This window comes from Dysidea avara, chromosome 7, assembly GCF_963678975.1.
Source record: "Dysidea avara chromosome 7, odDysAvar1.4, whole genome shotgun sequence".
NCBI lineage: Eukaryota > Metazoa > Porifera > Demospongiae > Dictyoceratida > Dysideidae > Dysidea > Dysidea avara.
Genome location: NC_089278.1, coordinates 13,155,909 through 13,173,686, shown reverse-complemented (window position 1 = coordinate 13,173,686; position 17,778 = coordinate 13,155,909). Strand labels below are relative to the sequence as shown.

At 35.4% G+C, this 17,778-nt stretch overlaps 1 protein-coding gene across 1 annotated transcript in view; it reads right to left on the bottom strand.

Moving 5' to 3' along the window:
- Positions 1-17,778, bottom strand: part of LOC136261297 (methylosome protein WDR77-like) — a 41,187-nt gene that overhangs the window by 20,981 nt on the left and 2,428 nt on the right. The window contains exons 2-5 of the mRNA XM_066055277.1: positions 13,752-14,082; positions 13,277-13,326; positions 11,485-11,555; positions 147-204 (exon numbers count right to left, since the gene is read on the bottom strand). Coding sequence (XP_065911349.1) covers positions 147-204; positions 11,485-11,555; positions 13,277-13,326; positions 13,752-14,082 — 510 coding nt within the window. The remainder of the gene's footprint in view (positions 1-146; positions 205-11,484; positions 11,556-13,276; positions 13,327-13,751; positions 14,083-17,778) is intronic.

Sequence of the window (17,778 nt, the reverse complement as noted above, 5' to 3'; positions counted from 1 at the left end):
CCAAACAATTGCATGCATTTTATTATAAATAACAGGCCTTTTAACTAGATAAGAATTGTTTATAAATATCACTATAACCTACAGCATTAAAAATTTCATAAATAACAGAAAATCTATTTCAAGTGACTAATTAATGGCTTCCGTACCTTTGAACTTAGTGGCTGGACTTGACTGCCGCAAATCCCACACTTTAATGGTAGCATCCTTAAGGAAATAAACCACAAGACTTACCATTGGTACAATGGGAAGATTCACAATTCAATCACAACAAATACTAGAATACATACATACACATATACATATTCAACATTATAGTAAACATCTTCTGGTCTCGATATCACCATGGCACATTGTAAATAGGTCTAACTTAATTTTATACCACAATGTTATTGTTGCAATAACATTAACTAAATGAAGAAGTGCGTCCCATGCATGAGTCCCATCATAACAAACAAGTATAGGATAGTGACACAGCACAAAATTAAATATCTGATCAATAACTGGTGGTTTCTTAGAACCCTACTTCTTGGAATAACTAGCAAATATATTTTTATGAGGATATTAGTATTTAACTTTAACTGGAATTTACCTGATGCAGAGAAGTTATCATGTTATCTTGTAATAAAATCAACAGGAACTCTGGCTATACAATTAATCATTTAATACCACCTAATATAATTCTGACCAGTTTGCAAAAATGTCCTACCGAAGGCAGTCAGTTTAATAAATTAGGTTGGCATTAAGCTTTACGTGAATAATTGTTAGTTAACTTGTCCACAGGAATGTCCTAAAATATAGGATAAGTGTACACATAAATAAAATTTAAATCTAGTCACATTTCATGGACCTTCTCTTACATGACACAAATTACTACAAATGATTATATTAGTGATGTTGGACTAGGGTCCTTGTAGTCTGAGGAATCCAAGGAAAATTGTACCGCCTTTTGATTTCCATAGTTGTTAAAAAGCAACTATAGTACAGTATCCAACTGTAACACAAGGATGATAGTAACCAAATACTTTTATAAAGTACAAAGTACTCTGTAGTCCTCAAATTTCGGAGTTATTGTGGACAACAAGATATTAGTCCACATACCTCTTCACATGGCAGCTGTTTGTACCAAGAATCTTAAAGACATATACAAACATTACTTTGTAAAGGAGGATCAGTGCTGAAGTGCACTGTATGGGTAGCTACAGCAGTGAAAACATACAACCGAAAACAATCCCATTTAGACAGCATGGTTGATCACATGTGTAACTTTGTAAATCGTTAAAGCTAATCCGAAATGGATATATTCTACAATTAGAAATAGACTATAAGCACACTCAAGTAGTTTGACTATGCTCCAAAGAAGACAACTAGAAAGTACAAGATTATCCAAAAGTACTGCCTATGCTTGTGTACATAAAAATACATCACTCAAGAGATATCTCGAGACTGATACAGCACTCATTATTGCCTAGTGTGGCATATAGTCGCTTGACATACATAATCCCCTCATGCTGTATTTTTGTATACACAGTGCTATAAGTAATAAGTATGTGTAGCCAGCCTGTGTAGGCATAAACACACGTACATGTGAAAAATGTACATGTGTGTATACCAACAAGAGACACTTATATGTTTATACACACACTTATGAATACAACAAAATATGTTTGAGCTAATATGTACCACACATAAATACATCTTTTAAACAAAGGAATAAAAGTACCCTACATGCTAACTACTAATAGTGTATTGGTATAACTACATCACCTCAAGTGTACTGCTCATACAATGACCGTCACAATGTCATATTCTGCTGATGAATATTCAATATAGAGCCCATCTTGGGAGGCCACATCACTGGGTGAAATAATTTTATTGCCAGACAAATATGCTATGTGAGAATTTTTAATTGAGGAAATGGACAGTTAAAAATGCAAAAATACTGGCTTCAAAATCCCCTACATTTAACTATAAATATCATATTAATATTCATAGACATGTCCTAATATACAATACGGTAATATACAGAAACTCTAATTTAATAGTCACCAATATCAGTGCCATGCTATGATGAGAATGATAACATTACAGAATACGCTGATCTCCTTTCAATGCACAGTTTATAAGTGAGTAAACGAATACCCACACTGTACCTCTGAAGCAATCAAATTCCATTATTACAAATGATTATACGCTACCAATGCCAATGTTTATATCTCAATGAAGCCATACTTGAAAATGTTCATTGTACTGTGTAGCAGTTCTATTACCCAGTAGGAAACACTTTCTTAACACTTTTTAATGTTACTTGCATAGTTTGGAATTTCACATGAACCTCAATAGTCGTAATCACAAAACTAGCAAACGATGAGTGTGAGAGGGCATTGTGAGATGTATGAATTAAGCTTCTTGTAGCTAAGCATTACAGTATTGTACTTTGTTTTGTAAAATCACTTGGCTTTCCAGGTGAAATCTACAAATGTAGCATTTTAGCACTACTCCTTGAATAAAACAAAGTATTCAATTATACAAATAATATTGTACTTCCATGCTTGTTGTAAGGAAAAGCAGAGCACACTATTACAGTAAGAAATTGAAAAATTACATCTCATAAACTACAAAATAATGCAACCTCACTGTCACTTTGTTTTGTGCACTTCTGTTTTGATCTGTGGCAAAACAATGGATTGTTCAATACAATTCGAGCCTAAAGTCCACATATATCACAAGCTTCTGTAGCTGTAGCATGAATACAATATAGCCCACAAGGAACTAAAGCTTGTAAATACAGGGAGTCTCCATCACTACAAAATGCTGACTAGGCCAGTTGCCGATAACTTGATCTCCTAACACGTTGACTGTACTACATAAATAGTCAAAACACTCAGTCGTGTTATATCATGAGCTAGAACTCCATGTTATGCTATTAATATGGTTCTGTACAACAAGTATGGAGTAGTAATCGCTATATGATATCTTTCTTCCTATAGTTCACCATATCAGTGTGCCCTTAAGATCAGGTGATGATAGATTTTAGTCCTCATTGCAGGATGTTATGAGTCAAAATCACAAATCATAATTAACAAATTTGCAATGTGTATCCTGACAGGATTAGCTCATAACCCCAAAAGCAATTAAAACAAGCAACATCACTGTAATACAAGTCACAGACTCTGCAAAGCAGACACACAGATATGTCTATAATAAACATTAAACTTCAGTAAAGCTTCCATAGCAATAAAGATCATCAGTATACAAAAATCCACCCAATGCTATTGGTGTTAACAACAATTTCAAAACTGATACTCTAAAGTAACATGGCTTGCTTCTTCACTTTCTTTTATGCACAAATGTATACACACTGAAAGCTGTCACTTGAACAAGTGTGTATCAGATGGTTTTGTTGACAAGTATTTATAATTTACCATTAATCAAACACTGATCAACTACACAAAAGTAAAACTTGGTGTCTGATAAAATCATTTTATGCACATCAATCAGATCTTGATAGGAAGATAAACAACATTTACATTTAGTATGTTGTTAAAAATGCAATGCTTGTAGAAATTTCAAGGGTGTGTTACCAGGTCCTCAAAATCATTGATATGTAGGATATCAAACCATAAAAAGAACTTATAATTAACTTTAAAATGATGATGAGAGTCTGACACTGTACATCTATATACATTTGTGCCAGTTCCAATAAAAACAAACATAGTACAGGTTCTCTACATTTTCTCACATGCTATCTTGTTCATTTCTCTATTATGGTATTACTAAGTGGATTGACAAAAGGAGTGTCCTAAATCTATTGAGCACATTTATTAGTAGATTTGCTAGATAATAGACATACACTAGTGTCCAATGTTCTCCTAATATAGTCAACTAGCAGTTGACATGATTTGATCTCTGCTACATACAAGAATACGTTACTAACAGTCAAAATACTAAATTTGGTCAAAGTAGGAAAGTGGATAAGGGGAATGCTATCAAACATACACCTTTTCCTATTATGATAAAGAATCTCATGATAGACTTTAGTCATCAATATAGGTATTAAGGGGTAGACAGGTTTGATCCATACCATATTTAGTTGCCATCTTGCTAACAGTGTCTTGGTCTTGTACCGTTTACAGAACGATGGTGGCTGTGCGTGTATTATACTATGCTAACTCCTCTACTGAACTTGTTACCTAATGGCTATCACAGACAACTTAAGTTATTAATTAACTGTCCAGTATCATATGTACAGCACGGCAGTACTGTAAATTAAGGATCATGGTGGTTTGCACTTTCTCACAAAAAAGATTGACCAGAAACCAGCCTCACAATGCTGCCTTGGCAGTATTTGTTAAGTATAACTAAACCCAAAAGTGCCTTCAGTATGACCTGAAACGCTTCCCGTATGTTGCTACAATTTTTTATAAAAATATTCAATGGAATTTTTACTGACTGACTGACTGACTGACTGACTGACTGACTGATTCCTTCAGACAAGTGTAACTTGACAATGGCTAAGGCTATGGGATTTGATTTTTTCGCTGTTTGATGTTGCTTCCGTCCAATAGGTACATCACAATGCATGCATGTTTCATGGACACAATTTCCTGTGCCTTCCATTTTGTCACAATTATCTTTGCTGACATTGAAAGGTGTCAATTCATGGTAGTGCTGTGTGACATTTGTAACACGAGTTTACCGTCATTTGCAGCAGTTCTTTTTGCAGTGTTTTTTGTTTGTAACACTATGAAATGGACTGAACATAGCTGAAAATGTAACAGCCACTTTGCTATTTCATAGATTGATAGTTGCGGCCTTAAATTAACGTGCGGTCAACGGACAAAGGACAAAATCCGCACAAAGGACAAAATCTGCACAAATAGCACATTGTCTGCACATAATGAGTTTTGGGCGGACACATAATGTCCTTGCAAAACCAATAGTGGTACCATAAAAGCTAATGTGTACATGTTTGTTTGTAGTGCTAACAATAACTGTCACTTGGTTGCTAGGAGATACTACATTTTCCCAACCCAAGGATTTACCAATGCCACCTCCCCTTTGTGTACTGCTGCCCCCAGCGGGCATCTGCGTTCAGTGAATGGAATGGTGGACTGGAATGGTGGAATGGAATGGAATAGTGGAATGGAACGATACTGAGGTAATTTCACCACTTTATAAAGACCACCGTCTAACAAAGACCAAAGACCATTTTACTTTAATATCTGAATTGTTGTTTTAGAGCCTACAAGACATTCTTATTGATGAATTGTGTGCCACGTGTTATGTATAGAAAAGCCAGTGATATCTGATTTATGATACAATACAGTAACAGCTATATATCCCATACAAAAACAGCTTGGCTATACAAAAAAAAGAAAACTAAAAAAGCAACTAAAGGAGCTAGTTACTAGCCTATTAGATTTACACGGGAATACAGTCAGACTGCACAAGTCAATGATAAAGGACCAAGGTTATTGTAAATTATACTTAGTTGCCAGTATATATTAACATTCATTTCTTGGCCTCTACTAGCCAATTAGAGTTACAGGGAATTAATTAGGAATGCAGCAAGACTGTACGAATCAATGATAAAGGACCAAATTTTTATAAATTGTAGCGAGTTATTTGCCAGTATTTCTTGGCCTCACCCAGATATTACCTCCTTTAGTTGTCAGTTACTTTTAGTTTGATGGGGACGAAATTTTTGTACAGCCAAATTGTTTTTGCATGGAGTATATTACAAATCAGATATCACTCTGACTTTTCTAGGCATGTGGCGCACTACTGAAAAATAAGACCATTTTATGGGGATACACTCTAAAACATCAAGATAGCAGCAATTTAAACATTAAAGTAAACCGGTCTTTATAAAGAGGTGGTCTTTGTTAGAAGGTAGTCTTATAAAAAGGTAACCATCAATTGAAATTACCAAAGTACTGTTCCATTCATTCCACCATTCCAGTCCATTCCAGTCCACCATTCCATTCCACTGAATCCAGACGCCCATCACCAGTAGCTGTAATGACCACAGCCTGGTGATATGTTGCAGCTATGTGGTTGTATTTAACTTCAAAACTTTCAATGGAATCTCCCTATTCCAATTCCAGCAGTGTAAAGTGCTCCTCTAGCTCATGTTTGGCAGACCTGAGCTAGAGTAACACTTAACTTGTCTGTAGAATTTGACTCTATGTCTGTACATTTGTGAATATGTAAGGACATTTGTCCTTGGAACCTTAAAAATTAAATTCAGGTCTGTAGTTAAGGCACATATTCAGTAATGCTAGTCTATTCCTTCTTCTAATGCGGTAGGTTCACCAGTTATAATAAAGTAAACAAACAAGTACAAGGAAAAATTAGTAATATTTAGTAGTGAAACAAAGAAGATCGCCTACACCTGAAGTTATATTAGTGGACCCAGGGATTAAATGTTCACTTTAGGTGTAGGCTGTCTCCCTATGTTATGACACACACACACACAACACACAACACACACACTATCCACACACTACAATAACCACAAACATGACATGTACCAGCTGCAAGCATAGTGCAGTACTTTTGATCTAATCACACTACTTTTTATTTCCTTGTTTCACTTTCTTTGATCCCTATATTTCCTTGTGAAAGAAAAGATTTAAAAGTATATAATTTAATGTACCCAAATTGATACTACAGTGAAATGTTCAGAGACATCAAGACCAATAAACATTCCAAGAGTCTCTTAATAAGGTACCGAAAAAGTAAATTGAACATTACTACAGACAAGGCAAGACTAAAGACTATAGTATTCTTCAACAGTTTTGGGAATGTGAACACTAGGAAGTACTGTACACAAGCCTTATCTGGTGATATTAAAGGCATTTTGGACTTTGTACCATAGAATTATCTCATTGTTTTGATGGTTCTAGAACTAACATGAATATAACTGATTCGTTTTGCCATACGTTTACTGTCAACTCATGTTTCAGTAAGGAGTACTAGTATGGAATAACACAGAAACAATGACACCTGCCTCAGGCACCCAGAAACACTTATGCAACTTCTACAAATATGTGAGACTGCTACAACCAACGAAGACCAAATTCCAACAGGATGCTCCAGCTACAAGCCATTCTATACCTCATACCATATTTGTACATATGCATAGATCATTCAAAGCTTCTTTTCATACCTATCCACACGCTAGAATAACCACAAACACGACACGTACCAGTTGCATGCCATAATGTAGTACTTTGATCCAATCATACAAGTACATATACATATGCACATACTAGCTCTACACTAATCCACAAACAACCTCTGAGCTCTTAATAGCAAAAAACAAGAAAGGAATCTCAATTACATATACAAATAAATAAATTATGAACTAAATAACCAAAACAGCAACTGTGTAGTCAACTGTAAGAACATTAGTGCTGCATTTATCAGCATGCTAAACTGACCAGATACCATATAGCTGGAAACTTTCAAGGGACGAAACTTTCGCAAATTTTATGAGTAATAGCAGCTTAGTGAAAATACAATCGTGAAATGTTGGAGGTTACATACACATTTCTAGGCTTTCGTGAATTAAAAAATGCGAAAAGCATACAAATTTTACACAATTTCGTAAAAGTTTCATCCCTTGAAAATTTTTGGCTATACGGTAGGTATGCCTTTACAAACTAATAAGCTTAATAAACACACTACCAGTACAGAGATCTGTACATGCATGCCATACAAAATCTGGGAAGTGGTTGATAAATTACTGATAAAACAAAACACTGTGTATCTATCCATTTTATTGCTCATCATGCTGTCAGTAGTAAGATTATTATAAGATTAATTACTGTAATTAAAGTATTGCACACAGAGAAATAGTATTGTTACAAATGACACAAACTATTAAGATTATTACATAAAGATAATTGTATCATGATGAATAACTTGAGGGGAAGACAAGATTCAATGTATAACTGATTTACTATTTTCAAACACTGGTAGCAGTATAGTGCTTGGCTACGTCAATTTTTCTTGCGGGTTACACTATTTGTATGCTATATTAGAGTAGGAGCACTCACCTGACTGCACACCAATGTTGGAGTTACAGTATGAAAAGTAGCCATCAGTAATAAGAGTTTGCATAAACCAAAAGGAATCTGTATACGTCATTCTAGAGCAGCACTTATAAAAAAGCATTTCTAAAAAGATTTTTAAGTAACAATAAAATTGGCTAGTCTTCAATCATACTAAAAGAAACCTGAAACGTCCTTGATGTCTGCGAAATAATTATATGTGATTTATCTAATTTCATACTTCAACAGTCTCGGAAATCTTTGACCATCTGAGATAACCTCACCATAATCACACTTGTTGTGCATGTCAGTACTATATGGCCTTCTATATTCTATCCTATACCAACACTGTATTTTCATGATCCAACACACAGTATAAACTAATGTACAGAGTACATATTGATCTCCACTTAATTCACAGGTGTAACAAGTACAGGAAGGGTTAACAGATTACAGAGAGAAAGCACTGTAATCAGTGTTAGTAATCAAATAACTTAGAATAAAACTCATAATACAGGTTACAATACAAAACAGAAAGAAATATTAAATACACATATGGACGCTTGTACAAATGTATGTAAATTTGCAAGTAATGATCACCAGAACAGAAAATTAAAAATTAAAGGGCATGTCTTCAAATTAAGAGGCAGAACGAAGGAGTTGTATCTAGCTGACTGTCCAGACATTGCAATTATCCACACCCTTGGACTGACAGAATTGATACTGAACAACTAAAAGACTAAACACACAACCTTCACATCTCATTGATGTTTATCTTCACTACATACACTGTTCCTCTTGGTCATCACATAATGAACTTAATTGACTGTACCACCACACCATTAGGAACATACAAACTGTTGATTATAAATAATGCAGTGTTGTGCCTGTCCTTATTAGTACAATAATCATCAAAAAATATAACATAACAATGGCGTATGGTCTAAAATGTACACAAGTTATGCTTTCAACTACATTTCGTCACTACATGCATGCACACACACACACTAACTATAAACGATGCCGCAGAAATGTCATGAGACCAGAAAGATTATATTCAAGACATAGAAAGTCTTAATAAATAAAATAATGTCCACTTGGGATACTTTGAGATAATAAAGTCACTCTTTAAGGTTCCTATGGATACATTTACTTGAAACTAACAAGGAGAAGACATCCTGACCACCTGACTCCTGTAAGCGTTCGAGCATTAATCAGTTGGAGGCCCCCCAGGTCCAGTTATGGATTTTTTCCTTTCTCCACCTTTTCAAACATACTTTTTGTAACAACTTTAAACAGGCTGTAGGACCACGTGTCTTACAGACCTTCAGCACTTGTGCTGTAAAGCCTTAATAAATAAATAAATAAATAAACATTAACAAACAAAAACCACACAGACACATTGCTGCGTTTACCAACTAAGTCATAAAGTCTCAAAAGGACATGTACTCATGAGAATAAGTTCATGCCTTACAAACTTATGTAACATTACATACACAACCAATTAGGGCATTAATATCCATGTGAACAAACTATGGAATGATTTCTGTTGTAAAAACATTTGTAAATGTTACTGGGTAATGCTGTTAAAACAACATATGATAAAGAAATCCACCCTTGCCCAGTAGGGAAATACACAAAATATTACTCACACGAATGTTGACATATGTATAGTAACATGTATAGGGAGACAAGACATGTCACTAATCAGATTTCAGTAAAACAAAAAAATGAGGGGGTGTTAGCCCCCTCATTCCATCCTATTATTTTTATCACTAACAAAAATGTTACCATACATGGCCTCAACTGCACACCTCTCAACCTATTGTACATTAACACTGACCATACATGCTTACAATATGGAACAACAGAAATTTCCAAGAACACGTGTATAATTATACCAAGCTGACAGGCTATTAGTTTTGCTTAATCCAGCTAATTAATCCAGGCATACATGGGACGCTGGCACTGACACAATGTACAATAGCATTGACACTTGTATGGTATGAGATCACAATAGACATGATATCATAGCTAGCACACACTCTACAACTCTATAAGGAAGTTATTAAAATTTAGCACACTATTAGAAGCTGTACATTGTGTTCAATCTCAGCCAATCTAAGATTTGTTTAAGACAATAGTCATGACCATATTAAATGTGTCTGTCTAAATTACTTGTAGCTAGCCAGTAGGTATCTTGGATACTAGCTGACACTGATCACCAAATATACACATTTTACAGAAATAAGGTCTAGTACCCTCTATAATTCATCTCCAGTAGATTTTAAGCTTTGAGATAGAATTACAATACGAAAAAAAATTTATGATACATGGATGTGATGGTGATTCCATAATCTCATTTGTTAACTAAGCTTAATCAGTACTAATAACTGATAGAGAACACAGGCCATATGAATGTCAAATATAAATGTAAAGTGCTACTTAATGTGTACTTCAGAGGCATTATGTTATCAAGGCTATACCAAGGAACAACCTGATATATCTCATCTTGACATTCCAATTTCCACTTGATAGACATAACTACAAGTCATCAGTACAGTACGTGTGACAAACATGACCGATTACAATTATGATCTCTACATGAAAACAAGCAGAATGGCTTCATGTGCAACTTCAATCAGTAGTTGACATGTTGCGTATTGTAGTGGAGTTAAAGTGCACAGTTAATCGTATTAACTCCATAAGGCTTGCTATAACACTCCACCCAGCTAAACTATGAAGATCACAATATGGAACAAGCAACAGCTGACCTCCATCTGGCTTCAAATTGTTGCTCAATTTAGCAGAGGGTTTCTAATGGGGCTAAAAATTAGGGAAAACACGCTGGCTCTAAAATATTTTACATGGAAAAGCAACCATAAAGATGTAGTTGTACAAAGGTATGTCATTGCCTACGCAGACTACCAGGATGTGGAGTATGATTTAACTTCACTAAAACACAAACAATTGTAAGATTTTGTGCATGTACTGACATCTCATAGCCGGAAGAAATACTTTCATTGTCTAAGTATGTGCCTAGTTGAAACCCAACCACATTGGAGAATTATCTTCCAGACTTTTATATAATTAGCTGCATGACATATGCCATACACGCTTTAAATTTAAAATATATATATATATATATATAAAACAGTATGCAAGCCAACAGAATGCACTAGACTACAAAGTTACATCCATGCTAGTAATACAAGAAACAAAATAGGCTGAAAACAAGAACATGTTCACATGAAACATATAGCAAAAGAAGACGAAATATCACAAGCGATAATCACATGGTTTGAATACCGTAATTTTGTTTAAGAGAGGAAGCTTGGCAATTATTATGCAATAGATAAGGTAATTAATAAATTCTAAATCCAATTTACATTCACACAGCTTGATTATCACTACGTCGAATCAATACCTGAGAACAAGAAGCGATGATGTCACTGTTCACTGGCTGTCCAGATACACACCACACACAGTCACCGTGTCCTGATAGAAACCATCAACTATAACCACCAGGTGATAATAAAATACTATACACATATACGTCATATTGCTTATAGTACTTCATCGTCAATATATCTGTGATTTCAAAAAGGAAGCAGACATCAAATTATCAGAGGTAGTATCATGATCCATAACAAAATGTCTGACATCAATTACTATTAAGAGGCTCAAATATTAGTAAAGGAAATTGTTGAAACCCCATGTAGCAGTCACGTCACTAATAACACTACATTACTGTAGTGTTGAACAATTTTGTCATGATTTAACACACTGTAAATGTCTGCCGTCTATTTTCTTAATCACCACAATAATATACTGGAGATTGTAAAGGCTACCACATTAAATAGATCTAAAACTGACCTCACTATTTAAACCATCTCACTTTTAAAACCATCTTTTAAAATCCTAGCAAGGCCATTTCAACTTGATTGGTTGTTTCACGGGCGAAAATTTCAACAACATAGGGTTGGTAGGTGGGCATGTAAATAATAATATTAACAGAAATCAGGACAAACAGAAGTGCAAAAATAAAAATACAAGTAATGGGAATAAAATGGAAGCTCACTTGTATCCCAGCATAGGGTGTTTTGAGCAAGGTTTTGAGAAGATATTTTTAGGTAAACAAAGCTTGTGTTTAGAATTATATTGGTATTCTAATCATTTGTGAAAGTTATTTTTAATTTTTAATCTATGAGAGAAGTAGGTGGTCAGTCCGTGAAACAACTAATCAAGTTGAAACATATAATATTACTGCTTACAAAGTAAATTGTCCATGAAGCCTTGGTCAACCAATCCTCACACATTTATTTTTCTCTGGAACAAAACATGTGAATATACTTATTTTCTTCTACTATTTTTAGCATAGATGGTATCTTCTTTCTTTTTAGAGTCTGACATCCTATGGTACTACATGGCTACCATAGACATCTGGAACTATTAGCAATCAAATTAGCACCAATTATAACTTCAAACACATGTGCTGTGGCCTTCAGCTCAGTTTACTTTGGGAGTAAATAACAGAGAGTTTAACCTTTCAGTGTCTCTAGCAATCTACTTACTTATTGTAATTTAATTAATAGCCCACTAATAGCTGAGTATCTGGTGAACTACATGAGTCTAACTATATATAAGAGTACAGAGATGAATCCAGAGAGGAAATGGACCAGAGCAGTAGATGTCATTTGCATACACATCATGAGTTGCAGAAGAAGAGAAAGTATGGTGATCATGTCTGTAAGATGCATACTACGGTTACTGACAATGTGCATCCAAGGAACATCCAGGGAACGTGTTCCATTTTTTACAGATTTTCAAATGCTAGCCCTGAAATGAGTCTCACTAGTGGCCCTAGGGACTTTTAGTTGTCCCTTGTTTTCAGATGTGTCCAGCCCATTTGCCAATTGTGCTAGGGATGTTAGACAAGGGTAGCCCCTGTACATGGAGCAGGGAGTCTAGAGACACAGCCAGTCGCAGACATTTTATAGATTTATACTCAAAAGAGTAGTATTGCAATAATAAATAATGACACTTTCTGAGTGCTCTTCATTGCATACGAGTTATTCTAGTGGTGATTTCCATTAGTGGGACTTAAAGGTGGTAGTCAAGGCAGTCAAAAAAGAAGCCAATTAAAGTCACCAGATTGATTGACGACTGTCTCCCACTTTACGTTATGTAATGTAGAACACCACACAAGTAGCTTGTACCTTTATATGAGTGTACCACCGAATGTGACGATATGTCCCAGATGATCAACCTATGTACACAATGATACCATACAAGTTAGTACTTTACAAGCTGAACACAAGTATGGTGAGTGAGTTAAACTACTGCTTGTGATCCAAATTATATTAAAGGACTTCTACTTTTGTTAAACCTGTTGGACTAATTCTTTACCCTACAAAGTCCTTAGCATGAAGAATACCTAAAGGAAGAGATTCCCTAACTACAGTAGCTTCTCAATTGAGTTAATACGATTGTCGAACATACAGTTGGTATTATTCTACACCTACCCTAATAAAACATACTCAACTATAGTGGAACCAGTTCCAATCATGTAAAACAATCAATCAAAACATTAGGATGAGCCTTTGGTACAATAAAGCTTCAGTAACAAAAGTAACGAGAACATATATAGATTATGTGTATGATCACCATATTAAACATTCGAGAAAAGTTTACCTGGAGTCTGCACTACCACTGGCTATCCGGTGAGATTTCCCAAGCTGACTTAATGACATCACCATGTCGTCATGGGAACTTAGTGTAAACAACTGTTGGAGGGTGTGACCAGGAGGCGTGTGCTCCCATATTTCAAGAAGACCACAATCTGATGCCACAATCAAATGATTTTCGTTGAACCACAAGACATCACTGTTGCCAGCAATGGTTCTAGCTGCAGCCAGGCCACAATTAGCAATGGACCGAAAGTCTTCCACTGACTCCACTGCCCAAATGAATCCCTCCCATACTCGTCCAGTCAAACAAGAAGATACCACTGCTATCAATCCATCTGAATACAATACACACATTATCTTACTGCATAGCTGAGTGCAAACACAATAGTTTAAAAAGTTAATGTGCTAATCCTGAAAAACCAGGTGCACAGCAAATACCAAGAATAAAGCTAAGAATTTTTTTTTGCTTTGTTCTTAATGTCATCATTTAACTGCACTGGAAGTCATCATTTATTTTGCATTATCAATTAATAGAATAGTTTTAATTTGCTACCATGGGAGTCAAAGGCTTTTAACTACACAGAATTGTTCTTTTGACTTTTTTTTTTCTTTCCTATAAAAGTTCTCTCAGCAAAGCCTCAATGGCTCCTCTTTAGTTTCATACATGTATGAGGGAAAACGTCCACTTATTAACTAAAAGAATTCACTATTCCTGGTGGTCTGTATAAGATATCCAGCAATACAGTTTTCAGTTGTCAAATTGTTCACAGAGCCCATAAGGAAAGGTACAATATATATTACTGTTAGTAAACCAGTTGAATATGTATTTCAAACCACTACAAAGCTTACTCATCTGAAAGTTTAATATGACAGTCTAAATAGCCCTCATTTCTCACACAATGCATGCTTTACAATATTAAAATTCTTGTTCACATGGGTACAGAACAAAACGTGCAACATGTATTGTTAGCAAACTAGCCTACAGTTCAAAAGTAGTACACAAATAATAGTTGTAACACGGACATGAAGGCTTGTATGCCCGACAGTCCGAGGGCCACAAGCCAAGGGCTTACACATCAGGCAAAAGCCAGAATGCTCCGTTTTACAGCTAATATGTAACATTTGCAGGCTAGGCAATCAATCACTCAAGCCAGTATGAGTGTAATCACTGGATATAATATATACGTGCCTGAAATATTTGATTATGGGGGTACGTTCTGGCTACATTTGGTTATGATGAACAGACAAATCATGGAGAAGTTTAACACTTTAGTTAGTGCTATTGAATTGCTAATTACAGAGTTTACTAAAGGCCTAGATGGGTAAGCTTGCTTGTGGAGTAGTTATTTGAGTGGTAATTCATGTTATCAGAAATGTGGGTGTGGTCCGTATTTGAAAACGTGTAGAAACGCTTGCTATAGCACTAGTTCTCACCATAGCCCAACATTTTTCAACTCATAGGATGGTAAGGATAACAAAACACTTTCCATCTGAGTGGTTTTCATGACCAAATCTGAGTCGTACATACTAATCACGTGAGTATAAATCAATCCCCACAATTGATTTTGGCTTTAATGTCTATATAATCACTGCCCAGATGTAGCCCGGACAATTCACCAACCGGGCTACATTGCAAATGTAGCTCGGACGGCTTCTTTGATCTGAGGTGTGAAAGTGTCACATAACTTTATGTGGCTAGAACATAACATAACCACTTCACAAACATGTTTACACACACACTACTCTCATCATAACTACATGTTAACTGGAGCCAACATACACCTCAAAAGCAGCTGTTAAACATTGTTGTCAATTTGTTAATTTATACAAAAACCTGAATATGGTATAATGACAAGTACACAAGCTTGTTCTTGTTCTGCCATAGATGGCGATGATATTGTTCTACATTAACTGGACAGATGCTAACAACATCAACTGAGCCAAAACATCTCAACTATTTCAGTTGCTGTTCCCATATCATTCGCTTACATTTTATCATCACAGACACTGGTAACTGGGTATTTACTTAATGTATACATAGAGTGATATGTGTACAGTGGAGACTAACAGGGTACCAGCCGGCCAGTGCCTTACCAATTTATGTAATCAGTAATTGATTGGCTGTAATAGGTGAGGAATGTATGGACCAAAGAGTAAAACTGTTTGCCAGTTAAGGTTGAAATATTGCCATACTCTAATAGAATAACCGAGTACTGTAATAGAACATTTTAATAGTAGCAGCCTCAAAAAACAAATGGTACCTCCAAAAATGTTACCATTAACAAAATGAAAAATATTAATGGCAGTGTCTTAAGGTATCGTATCTGACAATAAACCTTGTAACACAAAAACAAAACTAGAAACAATTTTTAAAAATTATAAAGTAAAAATTTTCACCTTCACGTGTCCGCAGTCAAAAGGGTACAATGTACGATCTTCATTCTATGCCACAATAAAAAAAACTTGCCCATGGCATGTGCCTTTTGGGGCTCTAAGGAAATCCAGTTTTGCTGGTTGTGGTCTCCTTTAAAGCTCGATCATCTCCTCATGCAAGGAAATGTTTCACTACAGAAAATAAACCACTAAGACCACACATACCCTTTAATGGCTCTGTGCCCCCCAGAAGTGGCTTGACTTTTCACTGTTGGTCTGACACATGGGTGTTAGTGTACTGTATAAGATACAATGTATGCATCATGAATTTGTTCTCCTTTGTGGTCCCATTTCTTTTTGGAAGCTAGCAAAAAGGTGTCAATTTGCAGGTAGCATGACAATGACTTCACGTGCTTTTCACATAAGAGCAAAAACAAGAATCAACCTTTATTTTTCAACCAACAGTTAAAGTAACTGATTGCAGGCACATATCATGTCTTGGCCTCCCAAGCAATGGGCAGAACAGCTGAAAACTAAGTAAAATAGCTACTTCCCTTCCCACTAGTCAATAAGGGTAAACATGTTTATCATGGATAATACTTCTGGTGTCATTCTTCCCTGAGTATTAGGCCTGAGCCTATTATGCTCAAACTTTTACCTATTATTCTTTCCAGAATTTCCCAAAAAATTCTCCTATTATTCTTTTTGTTATTCTTGTATCCAGCCAATTATTCCATAATTATTCTCATTCAGTATATATCTGTGGCTAGTCACTTAATTTTCAAGATGCTGCTAGAAGTAGTTTTGTCCAAATTATTAATAGTCATATATGAAGTATTCCACCTTACACATCATTTTTCTATCCATAATAGTTACAGCAGACTTAGAATAGCTATCTACAGTAATAATTCAAGTGTATTTAGTTATTAGTGTATTATAATAATATGCTGTAACTACTGTATAGCTACTAAGTTAGGTAGATAATAATGCTCAAAGACTTGAAGAAGGTACACTGGTATAAGATGTACAAGTTTCAGAATTGCAGATAAGCATGCAGTTAAATCCCTGATGTTGGCTACAGATTGTTAACATGAAACGATCTGACTGCTCTATTAGAGTATTTGAGCGTTCTATTAGAGTATATCGATCTTTTAGATGTTTTTCCGCTCCTTTCAGCCAGCACTCCTGTCAGCTTTATATAATTTGTGGTAGCTTAACTCTTTCTTCTAGGTAATCAAGAAGAGACACGCCCCCTAATTCCACCGTGGTTGTCCGATTATTCTAAAATTATGCCTGTAACCATCCTATTATTCTGGAATTATTCTCACGAATTTGGTGACCTATTATTCCCAAGATTATGCCGGCATAATAGGCGTAGGCCTACTGAGTATAGTTCAGCAGTTCAAGTGTAGGAGAATTAAACTGAGTAGGATCATCAGAACAAGAGATGTTTCAGTACATTGTAAAATATAGACATTCTACTTCTTTTATAGGTTGAATTCACCAGCTTGTTTATTGTTTCTGTTACATGTGCTAAGATTGTGGTATGGTTACTAGGGTGGCTGCTTTATTACAGTATCACTAAACTGTTTGTAAATAAGACAATAATAAACCATCATGACAGGTTCCCTGCAAACGTGAATACTAACTACTAAACC